At 34.7% G+C, this 19527-nt stretch overlaps 1 protein-coding gene across 1 annotated transcript; it reads left to right on the top strand.

Annotated features, from left to right (window-relative positions):
* Positions 1-1397: 1397 nt before the first annotated feature.
* Positions 1398-13080, top strand: LOC142620389 (uncharacterized). Its single transcript, XM_075793762.1, has 15 exons — positions 1398-1619; positions 1998-2077; positions 2866-2983; positions 3121-3299; positions 4538-4620; positions 4737-4921; positions 5213-5274; positions 5485-5593; positions 5690-5809; positions 7021-7140; positions 7259-7379; positions 7471-7627; positions 10222-10294; positions 11411-11538; positions 12336-13080. The coding sequence occupies exons 1-15, from the start codon at positions 1430-1432 to the stop codon at positions 12456-12458; spliced, it is 1848 nt and encodes a 615-aa protein (XP_075649877.1). The 5' UTR covers positions 1398-1429; the 3' UTR covers positions 12459-13080.
* Positions 13081-19527: the final 6447 nt, after the last annotated feature.

The raw sequence follows: 19527 nt of genomic DNA, 5'->3' as shown, positions 1-19527 counted from the left end.
TATATATATATATATATATATATATATATATAAATGTGTGTGTGTGTGTGTGGACGTTCCTGTCCATATATATAAGTAAAATGAGTGGTAGAGATTATGAAAATTTGACAACTAATTTTTATTGTATCTATTGTCAAAATTTTAGTATGAAAACCAAATTCATCCTTGGTTTTTTTTAAAATATTGATTACATTAGTTAGTTTACATAATACGCATGTTTTAAATTACACAAGAAATATAAAAAATAAAAATAAAAATTTGCATACCAAACACCAGAAAACATTCTCAAGCTCATTTTCAAGGTCGTTACCAAACACTGGAAAATGATATAGTTTTCTAGAAAATGCTCTTTGGAAAATGAACCATTTTCCAGAAAATGTTGATGCTGAAACAAACAGAGCGTTAGATTAAATTAGAGTAAAACTTCTATCTTTTATTTTAAAAAAAATCAAGAGTGAATGCTATAGGTTGAAACTCTAAAAAAAAAAAAAGTACCTATACTGCAATTATTATGGCCAAACGAAAATGATAAGTTCAACGATAAGTTCATTCGCAAGATTTATAAAGGAGACTTTCTCAAAAGATTGCCAAAAACCTCTTCCATTTCTGCAAAAAGACTACTAAAAATGTAAATATAGGCATGTAATTTTTTTCCCTTATATATATAAAAATTATTTTCCGGGAATCATGAAGTCCCTAATTGTGCTGAAATTATTAAAACATCCTGAAGGAGAAAATAAAATTGATGACAAATCATAAATTAACAATGAAGTTGTTTCTCAAAAAAATAAATAAAAAAACAATGAAGTTGGTATAAATAATCCAAGTAGAGCTATAAATTTACAATTCCATATATATGTGTGCGAGTAAATTTTTTTTTGAGAATAAGACAATATATATTTTTCTCTCCTTTTTTGTAAATCTATTTCAATTTTTTTTTCTCAAAATTAACTCAAAAATATAATTTTTAATGGCATGGTACATATGTATATGTAGTAATTATTTTGTTCATATAATATTACTCAATTTGCCATTAAGTGCCTATAAAATTAATAAGGTCATTTTTTCAATAGCCAAATCAAAAGTAAAAATAGATTTAAAAATTATTTTGGAAACCAAATCAAATTCGAGATTCAAAATAAATAATCTCAAACTTAAAAGGACTCAAATGAAATCAATCCTATTTTTAGATTGAAAAGTGTAACAACTTTGCTAATTTTGTGAGCTGTGAATCTTGTGACCTCTACCTTTTTCCCATTTCTAAAAGACACATTATTTTTTTAATCTTTCCATCGTTGAAAACAAAGAAAACTCCAAAAAAAAATTCCAGATTATTTAGCATTAACTAAAAAAATCAATCACAATAATCAAATAAAAATAAAAATAAAAATTAGAAGCAGATAAAACTTAAAAAAGAGAGAAAAAGATAATGTCAGGTAAAAGAAAAGAGTTGTCTGATTCGACTCCACTCCTCGGCTATCCCCAACCACTACAACATTACACTCCTTTCTCCTCCTCCCTCCTCGAAATGGCCGCCACCACCACCACCACCGTCGACTCCGCCCCTCTCCGCTCCGTCTTCCTCGGCGTCGACGTCGGCACCGGCAGCGCCCGTGCAGGTCCTCTCTCTCTCTCTCTATTCCTATATATATACACAAGCAGAGACACGCACACATGCATGTTTATCTATTTGTGTTGATTGAATTCTGTGTATTTTGTGTTTTGGTGAAATGGGTCATTTGTTTCTGACGCGTTTAATGTGTTTATGGTGAGCGTTTAACATTGGATTGGAATTGGTTTCATTGTTGTGTTTTTTTTTTTCCATATTGGGTTCTAAATTCTAATCCAAGTTTGATAGTTTTTGTTCATCTATGTAATTTTGCTAATCATAAACATACGAATGCATTGTGTGTATTTTTAAAGAATGCAAATTCTGGTTGTTACACACTCCTTAGATGATGTGAATTGTTGGGTAACTTTTGGTTTCTAAAATACAGGTCTGTTTGATGAGAACGGGAAGCTTCTAGGTTCTTCTAGTAGCCCAATTCAGATTTGGAAAGACGGTGACTGTGTTGAGGTAATGTTTGATGAGCAATAGAACTTAATTAACAATAGACTTGTTAGGGCTGTAAACAATTAGAGCCGACCCGAGCTAAATTTCATGTTTAATATTCTTGTCCAACAAGTTTGAGCTTGTTCACGAGCTACTACTTGATTACCTTATTCCTTTCCCATATATATAACAAACAATTCCAGTAAAATATTTATACCCCTTCACAAATCTATGCCAATAATTAGCAATTTAAACCTTAGTTGGAATTATATTATTTGAGTTAATTAGATAGAATGATTTATGTTTGTGAATTTATGAAAAATTGATTCACCAACCTTGTATTGTTAGGAAAGATACATAATTTTACTACTAAATGGACTATTTATACTATCAGTAAATTACAAATACTAATGTGATATCTTATGAGCTTATTTACTGACTTATAAAATCATGTTTGAAGTGTGTGTATATATATATATATATATATATCACTCAAGAGCTTGTTCATGAACACATTACTATATCTGAGCTTGACTTGTTTAATAGTTGAGCCTAAATTTAGGCCAGAGTTTGTCTCATTTCTAAGTAAATGAATATAAATAAGAATTTTCCCAAGCTGAACACCCGAGCTATATGGCCAAGTTACATGTAGTTAGTGTGGATGTCATTCCTTATGAAATCCTAGTAAGAATGTGTTTTTGGGACAGTGTGTTTTCCAAACATCTGTTAAGCAATAGATGTTTAACAAATATGGGATATAGACATAGTAGACAGCCTTTCTTTTTCTGACAACCTTTCTTTTTCCGAGTCAGCAATCTTCTACAGATATATGGCATGCAATTTGTGCGGCAGTGAAATCTGCATCCTCCCTTGCAAATGTTGCAGGAAAAGAAGTGAAGGGTCTGGGATTTGCAGCCACTTGTTCTCTTGGTTTGTAACCTTCTAAATGTTTATTTTTAGCATTTGGTTTGAATAAAAGAAAATTTGTCATTTAAGCTGTTTATCATGTCTACAATGTGGAGGGTGGGGATTATTTTCTTAGCAAAAAAAGTGGTTTCTCACTGCAGTTGCGGTGGATGCTGATGGTTCCCCTGTCACGGTTTCTTGGAGTGGTGATTCAAGGAGAAATGTCATAGTATGGATGGACCATAGAGCTGTAGAACAAGCTGAAAGGATCAATTCCCGTAATTCACCAGTATTACAATATTGTGGTGGATCCCTTTCTCCTGAGATGGAGCCACCGAAGGTACTTAGATGGCTTGTCTAATCATATTATGTAGTTCGCAATATACAATCCTGTGCTATGGTCTTTTATTAAGTTGCATGGTAGTTGGTGTGCGCGCTTAGCATTGTACTGGATTTCTATTAGCAACTGATTTGCTTTATACATGGTTAATTTTTGAAATTGTTAGAAATAATTACATAATATATATTTTGTGACCCCAGCAGCTTGAACCCACTCCCTCTAGCTCCCCCAAACACAAATGGCTTAGGGAGGTACCAACTCACCCAACTTGGCGGTGGTATGTTTATAGGGTGAACTTTTTTGTCTCTAAGTGTGCTTCTTAAGATTGATTAGGGTGAAATTTTTGTCTTTAGGTGAACTTCTTAAAGTTGATTTGCAAACACTTATTACATTTTTTAAAGTTGGCTGACATTGACGGCGTGGAACTATTTGAAGTATTATTTAGAATTTTTTTATTTATAATTCAATACTTACAACAGGGGAGAGGGGATTTGAACCTTGGATGTCATGTACACACTAGGAGGTGCCGATCAATTGAGCTACAAGGCTCTTGGCAAGTATTATTTAGAAAATTTTCTTCTGTGTTTCCTCTTTGCTGGGTTTTATTGCTTGAAAGCTTTTAAAGAAATTGTCTGCTTGACTAGGTCATTGTTGTGACACTAGACAACTAAGCTTTAACTTTAAATGATGCAACTTGACTAAAAAAAATTGGGATTAGCTATGGATCCTCAAAACACTAATTGGGGTCAGTCACATGTCATCTTCTATAGCATAGCTGATCTTATAGCAATCTTAAAATTTCCCCCTTTTGTGGGCCTTTCAGTTTATTACAAAAGCAAAAAACAAAAGGAAAAAAAAACTAATCTCCATTGGATTTCGTACGGTTCTTTTGGTTATAGGAGGCATGGAGATGATGATGATAGGGCGACAATAGCATTTCAGTCTATTTTTATATGCTATTCTTGCATGGATTGGACATCGTATGCATTTTACAGTCACTTCCCATCTTTTATGTTATTTTGCAATATGAAGCAGAGTATGCGTTCTCTTGTTGCATGCCTCCTGAAAGAGGTGTCACTTTAAGCAGTTTGTCATTGTTGTTTTTGCAAAATAAGCTTATCAACAGATTTAACTTTCCATTCCCAAGTCATGTCCATAATCATTGTGTTTAATTGCTTTTTCTGAATTGCTTCTATGTCTCTCTATTGAATATTTTCTGATACAGACTAAAATTTCAGCTTCTATGGGTGAAAGAAAATTTACAAGAATCTTGGTCAATGGTGTTTAGGTGGATGGACTTGAGTGATTGGCTATCATACAGGTACTTCAAATCTGTCAGTCATGAGTAAATCTTCATGAGTTCAGGCATCTTTCTTATGTACAAGTCAAGTTGGATTTCAACTTGATGATTATTGTGATTTGTTTTGATTCTGCTAGGGCAACAGGAGATGACACTCGTAGTCTGTGCACCACTGTGTGCAAATGGACATATCTTGGTCATGCACACATGCAGAAAGTCAATGAAAAAGATTCCCGAGATATGGAAGCTTGTGGATGGGATGATGACTTCTGGGAGGAGATTGGATTAGGTGATCTGGTAGATGGGCATCATGCTAAGATAGGTATGCTTGTTGGATTTTTATTAATTTCTATTTTGCTTATTTTCTTTGGTGATTGGAGCTCATGACAGCTTAACATGGAGTGTATTTGAAATATAATAAATTTCTTGAATGGGTCTTGTCTTCTTTCTTGATTTTTCTTAACTTACATGTAAACTTTGATTGTAGTAATTAAATATAATCTTTTATTGCCGGTCAATATAAAACTACTTTTTTGTTTTAATTTTAATTATTTATTCTACCTTTTGCACTTTCTGCTGCTGTTTGTGACTTGGCAATGAACAATGTCAACAGGACGAAGTGTAGCTTTCCCTGGCCATCCTTTGGGTTCTGGTCTTACTCCAGCTGCCGCGAAGGCAAGAAATTTTGTACTGAAGATTTCACATTGATTTCCAGTGGCATTCCTTGAGGTCCATTAGCAAAACAAACATATTTATTTAGGTTCAAGAAAATATGATCTGCACTATTTTCCTGGCCTTTGGAGTTTGGAGGGTGATTTGACTTGATACTATTGACACCTATTTTGTAGCTTATTTCTCATGTATTCAAGTGATTTGAATTTCCAGGAACTTGGTCTTGTATCAGGAATACCTGTTGGTACTTCACTGATTGATGCTCATGCTGGTGGCGTGGGGGTAATGGAAAGTGTGCCACAGTTAGATTCTGAAGCTAAAGGTTATTATAACTTATCAAAAGATTTTCTTATTAGCATGATTTAGTAGCTTATCTTTGTGTAATATGTTTTTCTTTTAACAATGATAATATTTTCAGAGTGTGATAATGAAGCTATATGCCACCGCATGGTGTTAGTCTGTGGAACTTCTACTTGCCATATGGCCATATCAAGGAGCAAGTTGTTCATTCCAGGGGTCTGGGGACCATTCTGGTCAGGTACACTTCTGCAACTTCATGTTCAGTATTTGGCTCAAGGGATTCGGATCATAATCGTTTAAAATTTGACTGACTGAAGAATTATGGAAGAGGCAACTTATCTTTTTCATGTATTTTGAAATTATTTTAAAATTAATCTAGTATAGAAACATTATTAGAAAAACAAGTGGGAAAAATCAACTGGAGTTGTACAAAGTAGCATTGAACCAATTGTATAGAGATCTTAGGGACATTGACAATCGTTCAATTTAAGTTGAGCTCCACTCCATGGAAAGTTAAATTATTCCTCCTCTGCATGCCATCCACACTATACAAAGCAGTACAGCAGTCCAAAATTTACTAATTGCATGGAAAACCAGAACTCCTTTCCAGCATGATAGAATCTCCACAACTCTATTAGGCATAACCCAATCCACTCCAAATAACAAAAACACCAATGACTACAATTCCCTCTTGAAGGCACAATATAAAAGAAGACAATCTACTGTCTCACTGCTATTCTTATACATATATCATTACTTTAAAAAAATCATTGTTTTTTTTTTTTAAAAAAAGTTTGTCAACAATCAATATGGTTCCCAAAGCTGCTGTCCACCCAAAGAATGCAACTGTTTGTGGGATTTTGCATACCAAATGCTCTTATTGGAAAAACTTAAATGCATACTCGCTCTCAAATCCTTGTAAAAAATAGGACCTGAAAACTTTTAGATCGAGACATCCTTTGACACATCCTATTGTCATCACCTTCCAAAGGGAGTTAGAACAAATCCAAAAATTAATTGGCTGCCTCTTATCACAAAAATCTGACATCCAAATAGATATGTGTGTGTGTGTGTGTGTGTATCAACAATAGCAACAAACTTTCCCGAAAGTTTGGATTTGGCTATGAAACCTTAACCAACTAATTGGTATTTGTCATGGATCCATTCATAAAGAAGTGGCTAAATTACACACACACATACACACATTCTATCACCCCCTTCCCACCACTAAAAGTGGTGATGGTAATAATTTGATGAACGATGATGTTTTCTTTTTGGTCATGGAAAATTTAAAAGCTGCTTCATCTTTCAAAGCTTACTTTAATAGTATAACATGAAGGATAGTTTTTCTGTGTTCATAACATGATGTTCTTCTTTTGAGAATTAGTCAGTAGTTCTGTAATTTCTGAATTGGCACGTACATGTAATCGTCCTTTTCTGCGTTTTCAGCTATGGTACCTGAATATTGGCTCACAGAAGGTGGCCAGAGTGCCACTGGTGCATTATTGGATCATGTAGTTGAAAACCATGTAGCATCTCCCCACCTTGCGAATCGTGCTGCTTCTAGAAGTGAGATTGTTTACTCAATTTAGTTTCTAGTTCATGTTTATTGGACTAAACAGGGTGAATGCCTTCGTTCACAATTCTAACATAGGTTTACCTACATTTTTCTTTTGTAATCTTTCAGATATATCTTTGTACGAACTTCTGAACAATATATTAGAAACAATGATGCTTGATCTGAAGTGTCCATTTCTTGCTGCTTTGACTGAAGATACACATGTCCTACCTGACTATCATGGGAACAGGTAAATGTTTACATGCCAATGTTCAATTCCTCAGGTCATAGTGCCAAAATTTTTTTCCCAAATATTAAACTTCTAAATCTTTATATCTCAGGTCTCCTATTGCAGACCCCAAATCAAAAGGAATGGTCTGTGGCTTTACCCTCGACACAAGTGAGAAACAGTTGGCTCTTCTGTACCTGGCTACTGTACAGGGTATTGCATATGGCACACGTCACATTGTAGAGCATTGCAATGCCCATGGTCACAATGTAAGAATACAGACCCTTACACTTAAATGCTTATTTGAAAATAGACATCTATCTTATCCTTTAAAAACATTTTTATATACACACACTTTGTGACACATGCAAATATGCATGTTTGTCTATTTGTACTTTAGCAACATTTTAAAAAATGGGTGAAGTATTCTGAGAAATATTGCATGTTTTCTACATAGTTCAAAAAATTTCCCCCTTTTTAAAGAAAATTTTTAGTTAGCTCCAGTCATGTCTGCAGTTTTAATTTAAGAGTTTTTAAATTGCCAATGAGATTGGGATCTAACATGCACTATAAGCTCATCCCTCTCCAGCTCATTATCACTTGAGCCTAGGCTTTTGTGGCTAACTTGTTGAAGGTAGGTTTTCCTTAATTTGTTATGCTGCTGCGGTCCCTTTCCTGTTACACATTCCAAAACTACAATGATTAGCATAAGTGCCCACTTTCTTAGTTAATCTGTCAATTAGTTGTTGATATTAGCACTGCATTAGTGCAAGAATCTTGTAGCTCAATTGACACATTCTAGTGTTTCCAAAAGAGACATTTAGGATTCAAATCCCCCCGCTCCCAACTATTGATGTATCAAAAGAAAATATCAGAACTGCATTAGTCAATTTAAGAATTTTGTTTTTTCTCTTTTGGAAGATTTTTTTCCCCTTCATATCAATGTTAGACTTATGAAAGAACTAGAACCCACAGCAGCATCAACGTGATTTTGAAACATGGCCTGGTGGAGGCTGTGCTGCCTCTCCTGAGGAATGTTAAAAGAAGTGAAAGGTTAGAGCCTGAAGTGAACGACCAGAACTGCTTTTGATCCTCCCTCTTGCTTGAAAGATGACAAGGGCTTGAGTAGGAGATTGCCAATGAACTATAGCTCAAATGGCACCTCCTTCTTTTGTTAGTGCAAGGATTCAAGACCTACCAATTGTGTGTGTAAATAAAAAAAGAGGGTGGGGGGAAGGTGGCTTAAAAAGAGATTATGATGGAAAAAACTTTTTGTGGCTTTAACTTTCATCTTCCACTAATATAGCTATTTAATTCAATTGGCTCATCATTACACTAAGGGGCTTCCTAAAAGAAAGTTTAACTTTGGAGACTGGTGATCAAAAAGAGGATAAGAAAGTTGGCATGACATGCTAGTGAGCTCTACCTCAAATGATAGCTCCTTCCCTTGCTATGGCAAGGTTGAGGGTGAGGTTGTGGGTTCAAGACCCATTGGGTGCACGGGTAATCTATCAATAAAAAGCAAAAAAGGTTGGCAGCATAGTTACCAAATGATTGCTGAATAAAAACCCTACTTTTTAGCAAGTACACGCTCCGCATTAATATCCCCATCAGACACTGAGAGCTGCGTATTATAACTTGGCAAATATACATGTCTATCATGAATTGTGCTGATATGGCCTGAACCATTAAAAAACCTTGGTATAACATGCTTTGACTTTAAGTTAATAGGTGAGAAGCTCAAATATGATATATGGTCCTCTGTCTTCACCTTGTTTGGGCTAGCATGGGTGATGCCTAATTAGTGCTTGCTCTGTTAAAATGTTGGGAAGATCTGTTTCAGTACCACAGAGGAGCTAAGGTGGCGAGCCTTGCCCTTGCGTGTCATGGATTCGGTGGTACTAAAGAAGCAGACAGGTCTTTGATCTAATTGAACGTCCTGCTGTTATAATCAAAGAGCATATTTTGCAGTCATCGTTTGATTGGATGCATGCTCCAGGGGGCACCCCTCCATATCTTTTGTTGATTTTATTGATTCTCTATATTTTTTATCTGTACTCTTTGAAAGGGTCATGTATTTACCTTTTCCATTTCTTTAAAAATTTTTAATTATGTTAAAAAAAGAAGAAGCTCAAATATATACTCCCTACATCCCAAATTGTTGGTCTTATTCTATTTTGGGGGATGTCCTAAAATTGTTCTATTTCTAAAATTAAAAGTCATTAATTTATTGAGTTTTCTGTTATGCCCCACCAAACACAAGCACTTTAAACAATAAAATTTTTTGAGAGCTTTGTTTAAGGGTAATTTTGGAAAATTATATCTTTTTAATTAAAAGACAAGACAATAAATGATGTTTCCTTAAAAAGTTGGGTTTTCTAAACAGGGCTAACAATTTGGGACGGAGGTAGTATATGTATTCTAGGCTGTAACCATACTTATGCATGGAAACATTCAGCAGCGGTGAACACATAAGGTGGTCTTACCTAGGTGAGTGAGGTGTTCATCCCGATTTTCATGTTGAATATTATGGATGGGTCACTTGACACCAAATTTTAGGAAATTAAAATGGACACTAGATGCCAACTTAAACAACAATTAGAAACTATATTGAATTCAATTTGGATTCTAATTGTGCTTCGACTTTAATATTGTATGCAAGTCTCTATCTGTGCTTTTGATGGTTATTTATGATTCATGTCCCCTTCATCTCTAACTTACCAATAAATAAAAGGCAGCGACGCCAGAAAATATTGCTTGCTAATATAACAGGTGAATGCTTTTCAAAAGTGTTATTCTTCCTGCACTTTTTTGACCCCCCCTTTTTTTTCCTCTCTCTCTGTTTTTGATTCTTCCTTTACAGATTGACACAATACTTGCATGTGGCGGCCTTGCAAAGAACCCCCTATTCATTCAAGAACATGCAGATATCATTGGTCTCTCTCTCTCTCTCTCTCTTCCTCTCTGTCTGTGTGTGTGCGTTTGTGTTCTTTTGGGGGTGGGAGTACACATGTGATGTATATATGATATTTCCCCCCTCCCCCTTTCTATGTGCTTCACTATCTGGGATGATTAGGATGCTCAGCAATGATTGAGGCATTGCTACATGACAGCCTAGAGAATCTCTACTTAGGGGTTGACTTGCAAGGAATGTTGGTTGGATGATTCTAAGTTGATCGAACATTAGATTGATAGGGCTATGGGCTGTTTCAGTGTTTAGATTCTGTTAATGGTAAACAAAGCTCAACTTGCAGAGAATAGTAGTGTAGAGCCATAAGAAAAGTGTGTTGACTAAAAAAGAAAGGAAGAGAAAAGAAAAAAGTGCCACAAGCAAGAAAGAGAAGAAGTGACTGGAGAAACCATAGGCAAATGCGTCTTAAAAATACTCAAATTAGTTAATCTCTCATTAGTTTGATCACAATTGACCACATTTAAGAGTGTAATAGATTTGCTTGACTAGTAAACTCTCCTAAATATAAAGAAGACAGAAATGGAAATCAAACCAAACTTGAAATTTACCTATTAAAACTATTAACTTAAAGACCAATAAAGCACATTTGGGGCCATAAGAAACCCTGCATGAGATATTAAGTGTCTGTTTCGGATTGGATTATAAGCCAACATATTGCTTATTTTTCCTACTATTTGTGGGTCTCATGTGAGTCACCTATTGTTTTGCTTCTTTTTCCTACTATTTGTAGGTCTCACGTGAGTCACCTACTTACTTTATTTAACTTTTACCTATTATTTCAATATCTTCAGCAAAAAACTAGATAAGTTGTTCCCAAATAGATACTAAATGTTGCCTTATAGACACCCAAAAAAAAAAAATTATAGTAATAAAATCTCAAAATCTGATTAATACAAAAGACTCTGATTCTTTCACCACCACACCAGGGCTACAGAAAAAATTGCAGTTAATTGACCCGCCTATAAAGAATTTTATTTTTGATTTACAAGTGAAGGGAAGTCATGAAGAAGGTCCGTGATGTTATATTTTAGCTTCTCTTATGCATATTAAATATTGGCATACTTTTTGATGATTGTTGTAGGTTGCCCTATAATTCTTCCTCGAGAAAACGAGTCAGTGCTTTTGGGTGCTTCCATTCTTGGTGCAGTTGCTGCAAAGAAGTTTTCTAGTCTGAATGAGGCCATGAGGGCAATGAATGCAGCTGGTCAGGTACATAATATTTTTTTTTTCCTTAACTCAATCCTATTTCTTTATATTTAAGATGAGGTGAAAAAGGTGTTCGAACTAAGTGAGGTTCTTGAATGTATTTCTGGGGTAAAACCTTCCACATGGTAATTGGTATGCTATGCCACATAGCTGGCATCATCATTGTTTGGTACTTCGGTCTTGATTCAAAAGCAGGACTTCAGTTAGTTTTGATATCTCAGACTTGCACAAATAGCATGGTATCATTTCAGATATTATGCATACAATGATTTGTTTAGTGAGACTGCATATGAGGCCTTAGCTGATATTTTGTCCAAGATTGACTTGGATGGAACTCACTTCCTTTTTTCTTTGTGAGTTTCAGGGATCCCCATTCATAGGTCCAGGATCCACATCTATGAATTGAGGATTGTTGGCCCTTTTTTTAATTTGAATTTTCATAAATTTTCTTCTTCTGTTTCCTTCATGGTTGGTATCAAGACCATTAATAATACATGGTTTGCACAATTGTATCTTGGTTTTTCCATAAAGGATAAGCTTGGAGTCAATAAGTTTTGTAATAATATTCCAAACATTATGTAGACTGCCTTTATCACCACCCAATTTCTACTAGCAGTGCTAAGGGTAAGCAAAGAGAGCCCAACAACATAGGCTAACCCTTTTCCCATGAGAAAGAAATAATGAAATATGAATGGTGAATTGCCACCACTGCCCAAATATTCTGAGCTAGCATTGTATCCTCTCAAAGTGGCATCTGTTATTGATATTTCATTCATACTATACGCATTTGAATATTGCAGGTCATTCATCCATCTAAAGACCCAAAGGTGAAGAAGTTCCATGATGCCAAATACCGTATTTTCCGGGAGCTGTATGAGCAGCAGCTATCTCATCGCTCTATAATGGCTCAAGCCTTGGCTTAGTTAATGTGATACTTGGCCATGATATCATCTGGATGCTTTGATTAACTGATTGCATTGTGACACACTGCTTTTGTTTTTTCTTTTGGAAAGAAATGGATGCACAGTTTGAAGGTTAGATTGTGAAGCTTGCATATTCAAATAGAAGAAATTCAATAGGATCAATGTATAGCCTTGATTTTCAGCATCACATTGGAGAAGAATATCACGAAGAGAGTGGAAGATATAAGTCGAGCAATGATAAGGGAATTAAAATATCATTAAAAAAAAGCATGTATAGTGGCTCATGTGGCTTGAAACATATCTTTTCATCTATGAATTAAGATTTTTTTTTTCTTCGAGGAACATCTATGAAAATGATGACCCCTGCTTAGTTCCATAAGTGCATTTTGCCAATTCAGCTTCCAGTACAAATCAGTAGGAATTCCTGAAAGGTCGTTCAAGGAATTCAGTCATTATATAAATCTTAGTTGTAATCTCATATTACCACCATTTTAGGGTAATCACATTACCTAATCTAATATGTGATCTTATCTCTCTGTTGCCAACATTGTATTTCTTTTGTTGTAAAACATTTGTTCTAATTTTCCACTCACTCCCTATCTCACAACATTTTTCATAACAAGTTTGCTTTCAGTTTTGGTGGATTTTGAAATAATATTTATATTATTTTATCTTGACTTATGGTGGATTAACACATCAACAAGTTGATAAAATGTTGTGATATTTTGTTGTGGTCATAGAAAAATTCAATTCCTATTTCAAAATGCAATATACAAGACCATGTAACCAACACCACCACACCCCCCCCCCCCCCCCCCCCCCCCAAAAAAAAAAGTTACTTCCTCTCCAATAGAAGAATTTTTTTTTTAGTAAATTAAACCAACTCTAGCTTCGACTAAACTAAGCTAGCCTAGAGGGGTTGGACACGTCCAAATATCTACTGTGAGTGATGACCCATTGTGTAATGTTATGGGCAGACCTTTATTAGCTTCAAAGTGTTTGAGAGATATGTTTTTACAAAAAATTTAAATATGGGCCGGGTCAGGTCTTTCTTTAGTATGGGTCCTGTCTCTTTAGACTTTAGAAAGAGTGATGGGTTCTATTGCAGCCCACAGAGATCCATGATGAGACTTGAGATGAGAGTGAACGATGGCGGAGTTAATAGGCAGCACTTCAATGCTGTAGTGGTTATTGTGGTATATCACTTTCCCCAAAAATGTAGCCACCAAACGTAAGTGCGTACTAATCTAGTCATATTATGTAATTCGCTATATACAGTGTGTGTTTTGCTCCAGATTAATAAGTTACCTTATTTTACTATTTAGGTTATTTCTGTTATTATTCATGGGTCCCATTGCACTTTTTGATACTATTTATGGGTCTCTCCGTACTATTTCAACTAATTTTTACTTTTATCTACAATATTTTCAGCAAAAAGTTTTCAATTTCAACAAAATAAGTGGATCCCAAACAGATCCACAATCCTATGTCATGGTCTTTTGTTAAGTTGCATGGTAATTGGTGTGTGCGCTTTGCGAGCAATTCTTACGTATTTTTGGAGTACAATGAATAATGCTCTCTTCTCTTATATTTTCACTCATTAAATTTATCATGAGGTTTACCATGAATGTAAAAGAAAAGAGCACTATTTCACTATACTCCATAAATACCCAAGAATGAGACTTTGGTTGGTTGCATATTTGGACTCCAAAATTTAAAGTTTGGGACTTCACTATTTGGGTATGTGTTGTCTAACTCAATCTAAAAGAAGTTTTTTTTTTTTTTTTCTGTGGGGTCCTCAATAAGATGACTTTGCAATTAATAAGCATCATTATCAACTATTAATTTTCTTTGTTACAATAAATGTTTAAATAAAAGAATTAAACATCAATTTAATGAACATATAATGAAGTTAATCTTAGTTTAGCTCTCAATCCTCAAGAGGTACATGAACTATTTTTTCCCCCCTTAAAGTGATGATATATTTGTTTTTAATAAACAATTTTATACACTGGAATTCACAAATAATGAAAAATTATGGACGAAAAATAGAACATCACCACGATGAGTTTGATTTGCAGTTCATAAAACCAGAAAGGGGGTTTATGAGGAAATACTTGATCGAGAAGCAAGCACACAGGCTTGACTACATGCTCACGTAGGTCTCTACCCCACCATCCACCAAGACTAGGACTGTTAATCGTGCTACTTTCATTAGTCAAGCACTAGGATTCTATGTTTGGGAACAATAAATCCTTCTCTATCACCACCTCCCTTGTACACGAGAGAATCTATTATATTTCCGTAACATGCATCCTCCCTCAAACATAAGGGGTGAACCCCACAAGTGTGGGTCCTGTTTGCACAATGAATTGGCCATTTTTTCCTCATCATGTACCGTACAAGTCTTCTGCTTAAACGGAATTGGTTTTCTTTCCTTTAGAAAATGCTTTTAAAAACCTTTTATGAAAAAAAAAAAAAACATACACGACAGTCTATAAATAGATTTTACTATAAAGTCGAAAATGATATTCTAATAGAATCATAGGCTTGATTACCTTCCCACGTAGGTCTATCCTTATAGAATAACAGAGGTTCACCCACTATGGACTTTAACCGTGCTACTTCAATTAGTCTAGCACTGAGAAAAATATCTGTTCTTCTTTGTCATCACATGATCACTTCCAATTCACAAAACTTGTCCATTTATTCGTTGTCTATACGGTACAAGTCTTGTCTAGTGAGAATGCGTGAATTGATAGCTCTCTGTTTTCTCCATTTTCTTGGCCTCAATCATTCCTTGAATGCAAACCACAATTTTTTTTTTTTTCCAATTACGTTGACAGGAGTGGAATTTTGGGACGCACACATCTATATATATAAAGTTAGTGTGAATACGGTCAAGCATATGAAACAGTTTTTTTTTTTTTTTTCATATGCTTGACTACATGCTCACATAGGTCTCTACCCCGATATCCACCAAGACTAGGACTGTTAATCGTGCTACTTTCATTAGTCAATTCATTAGTCAAGCACTGAGATTTCATGTCTGGGAACAGTAGATTCTTCTTCATCATCACCTCCCTTGCACTAGAAAATCCATCATGTTTTCGTAAGATACATCTCCTCCTCACATGAGGGTAGACTCCATAAGTGTGAGGTCTTGCTTGCACAATAAATTGGTCAGTTTTTCATTGTCATGTACTGTACAAGTCTTTCGTTTAAACATAATTGGATTTCTTTCATTTAGAAAATATTTTTAAAAACCTTTTATGAAAAAAAAAAAAAAATCTAAAACTAGGTTTGACTATAAAGTAAAAAAAAATGATATTCTAATAGAATCATAGGCTAGATTACATTCCCACGCAGGTCTATCCTTATAGAAAAAAAAGAGGTTCATCGACTATGGACTTTAATCGTTCTCAATTAGTCAAGCACTGAGAAAAATAGTTGTTCTTCTTTGACATCACATGATCACCTCCAATTCACAAAAACTTGTCCATCTTTTCCTTGTCATGTACGGTACAAATCTTTTCTAGTGTGAATGTGTGAATTGATAGCTCTCTGTTTTCTCCATTTTCTTGGCCCCATTCCTTCATTGCAAGTTATAACCAAATAAAGGGTCAAATTCCAATGAAAATTGATTCCTTGAAAAACTTGACCTTTCTTGATTTGAGCTATAACAATTTGACTGGAAACATACCATCAACATTAGGAGGATTTGAAGGGTTGCAGAGGTTGCATCTTAGAGTCAACAATTTGGAGGAAACATTCCAGAAGAACTTTGTCGGCTAAGGAATTTGGAACAGTTACTTCTCTCACATAACAAAATCTTTGGATCCATCCCAAATTGCATTGGAAACCTCAATCTTTTGCAGAGATTAAACTTGAGTCACAACGGACTGACATCATCAATCCCACTGAAAGTATGGAGCCTTGAAAATCTGCTGTTCTTAGATTTATCATTGAATTACTTCGGTGGATCTTTGTCGCCAAACATGAGAGAACTAGATGCTATTATATTCATGGACTTGTCTTGTAACCAAATTTCTGTAAATATTCCAAGTATCATTGGTTTTTTTCAATTCCTAAGTGGAAGAAATTTGTCAAAGAACTCATTTCAAGGAGATTTTCGGATCCTTGAAAGGAGTGGATCAGTTGGACCTCTCGAACAACAATCTCTCCGGTGCAATTTCTAAGTCTTTTGAGGCACTTCTATATCTCAAGTATTTGAATTTGTCTTTCAACAAGCTATCAGGAGAGATTCCATCTAGTGGAGTTTTTATAAACTTCACGGCGGAATCATTTTTAGGCAATGAACTTCTTTGTGGGAATTCAATTTTTGGAGTTCCACATTGTACAAGTCAGATTTCTTCTCAACGATAAAGGGTGAAGCAAATTTTGCTTAGATATATTATTCCTGCCATTGCATCAATTATAATCTTTACAGCACTGGTTACTATACCAAAAATAGACTATACCACATCAATAAAACCAAAGGGCAGATATATGGAACATATATATAACCTGAGACCACCAACAAAAATAAAATAAAAATAATAATAGGTACATAAAAGTTTGTTGGGGTTGGTGGTCTCAGGTTATAGATATGTTCCATATATCTGCCCCTTTGGTTTTATTGATGTGGTATAGTCTATTTTTGATTGGATTGGAAGTGCTTGGAAATGATATATGGAAGAAAAAGGTTGCTTCCATTGGTAGAAAATAATGGAACCGAAAAAGCGGTTTATGAGGAAACACTTGATAAACACATAGGCTTGGAGTCTTCTTAGACCACGTGCTCACTTGGTCTACTGTTTACCTAATAGAAAAACGGTCCTCCAAGTCCACCCCTATGGAAGTCTCGTGTGATTGGTACTTTTCTTCTTTCTTTCTTTTTTCGTTCGTTTACGTTGACGGTAGTGGGATTTTGGGACGTGCATTTAAAGACCAAATTCCGACTTCCGAGTGGGATTGCCAATGACAGTCCAAAACGGAAAGGGCAGCTCAGTTTATCATATCTTATGGTTGCGTTTGTAAACTTTTTTTTTTTTTTTTATAAATTTTTATTTATAAAAGTTTAAAGACGATTCATTAAAAAAAAAAAAAAAAAAAAACTAAATAACTACATTAAGTTTAGGACACAACTTCTCCCCTCTCCCATTGTCTTTGTGTGTTAAAATACTTAGTATTTTCAAAAGAAAAAATAGTGGGTTAATTCCATATTAGAAAATGAGTGTAAGTTATAGAAAATGAGTCTAAAGTTTGTTCTGTGTATTTAAGAGTTAGACATTTTTAAATATACACCACTATTAGTTTGATTAAAACTTTTTTCCCTCTCCCCTTGTGTGTGTGTGTTTTAAAATACTTAGTATTCAAAAAAAAAAAAAAAATTAGGACACAACTTGTTAAAGTACATTTCATAAAGTACATTCCATTAAGGTCTTGCTCAAAAACACTAAAAACTTCCACCGGGGACTTTCAAAAGACATGAAATCTAACTCCTGATCAACACCCTTCTTTGCAAGCACATCAGCGCACCCATTCGCCTGCCAGTAGCAATGACTAAATTGAATCCAATGAAACTAGTACGCCAACAGCCTGCAATCATCCAAAATAGGAGAAATCACAGTATTCACATAATCTAACCTACTTAAAACATTCACAACAGCTTTAGCGTCAAGTTCAATAAGGAAAATGATATTTAGGTTGGTGCACAACATTAGCCCATCCCTTAGGCCCTACAACTCCGCCACAAAGCTATTAGTTATCCCTATATGCCTGGGAAACCCAAAGACCCATCTTCCATGGCTGTCTGTAATAATACCCCCACAGCCAACTAGACTCGAGCTACTAGCAACACGCCCATCAGTATTTAGCTTCATCCAGCCATTAGGGGGCGTTTGTAAACTTACTCGCTACTAGAACAGATCGCCTATGGCAACATCCACATTTACCTTTATTTTCTCATATTTGGGTGTCAACCTGTGATTGTATTATAATAAAGGAGTAAATTTTGTACTTAAGGCCATTTCAATATTTTCTCATGATTTAGTCAAAAAAATATATTTTTCTTGATAAACATAAAATTTAATAAATTTGCAAGTGGTAAAGTTGCTGATGGATGAATAAGAGATCTAGGGTTCAATTCCGTCTATACCAAAAATCGATTGGTGTCTTGGTCTAATGATAAAAAAATATTATCAGGAGCGGACGTCTTAGATTGAAACTCTCTATAAAAAAACATAAATAAGTACAAATATTTTCCTAAAAATAAATAAATATATACAAACACACACATATATATGAACCAATCTAGTCAAGTGTATTAATCCAATATATTAGCTTAAATAACTTGTTCTTTAACAAATTTTTTTTTCAATTGTTTTATTTTGTTGGCCAAAACACTAATACTAGCCGAAACACTTACAACCTGGTATTTTATCTAGTACATTTTAGAGGAGTATCAGTACCGGTTTAATGGTCGGTAAAATATATTTTCCCCATACCGATACAGTATTGACTTCCTTAATGTGCGCAAGTTGAATAGGGCAAGTTGAGGGAAAATTTTTAAACCAATCCGCTATTAACGGGTTGGAAAATTTTCAAACCACTGCCAACCCACCAAACTATAAAAATGTCTGGTCAATTGAAAATTTAGGTAGTTTCAACTCGGTGGATTGAGCGGGTTAGTTTTAGTTATGCGTTGTATACTAAATTTCAAAATTTATTTGATTATTTATGAATAATTTGAAAAAGTATTTCCTCTAAATCCTATAAACCATTTAAGGGCTTGCAATAAAAATATAAATCATTAAAGGAAATCATAAGAAGTGTCCACTTTTTTATAGATCAAAGTACACACGTCTTATGGTATAAGTACACAAAAGCAAATCTAGCAGAATGAATGGATTGTTACATTGGCCTAACTTACACGTGGAATTATCATTGGTACTTAGTGAAAAAGTGGAGTTGGATGCACCAATCACAAGTTGAGACTTGAATGTATTGTTGATTTGAGTGTTTCTAGAATTTTCCAAAATTGAAAAATGAAAAATTTTCCAAATGA

Source organism: Castanea sativa, chromosome 1 (assembly GCF_040712315.1).
Source record: "Castanea sativa cultivar Marrone di Chiusa Pesio chromosome 1, ASM4071231v1".
Taxonomy (NCBI): Eukaryota; Viridiplantae; Streptophyta; class Magnoliopsida; order Fagales; family Fagaceae; genus Castanea; species Castanea sativa.
Note: the sequence above shows the minus strand (reverse complement) of the source record. Positions and strands in the feature narration are given on the sequence as shown.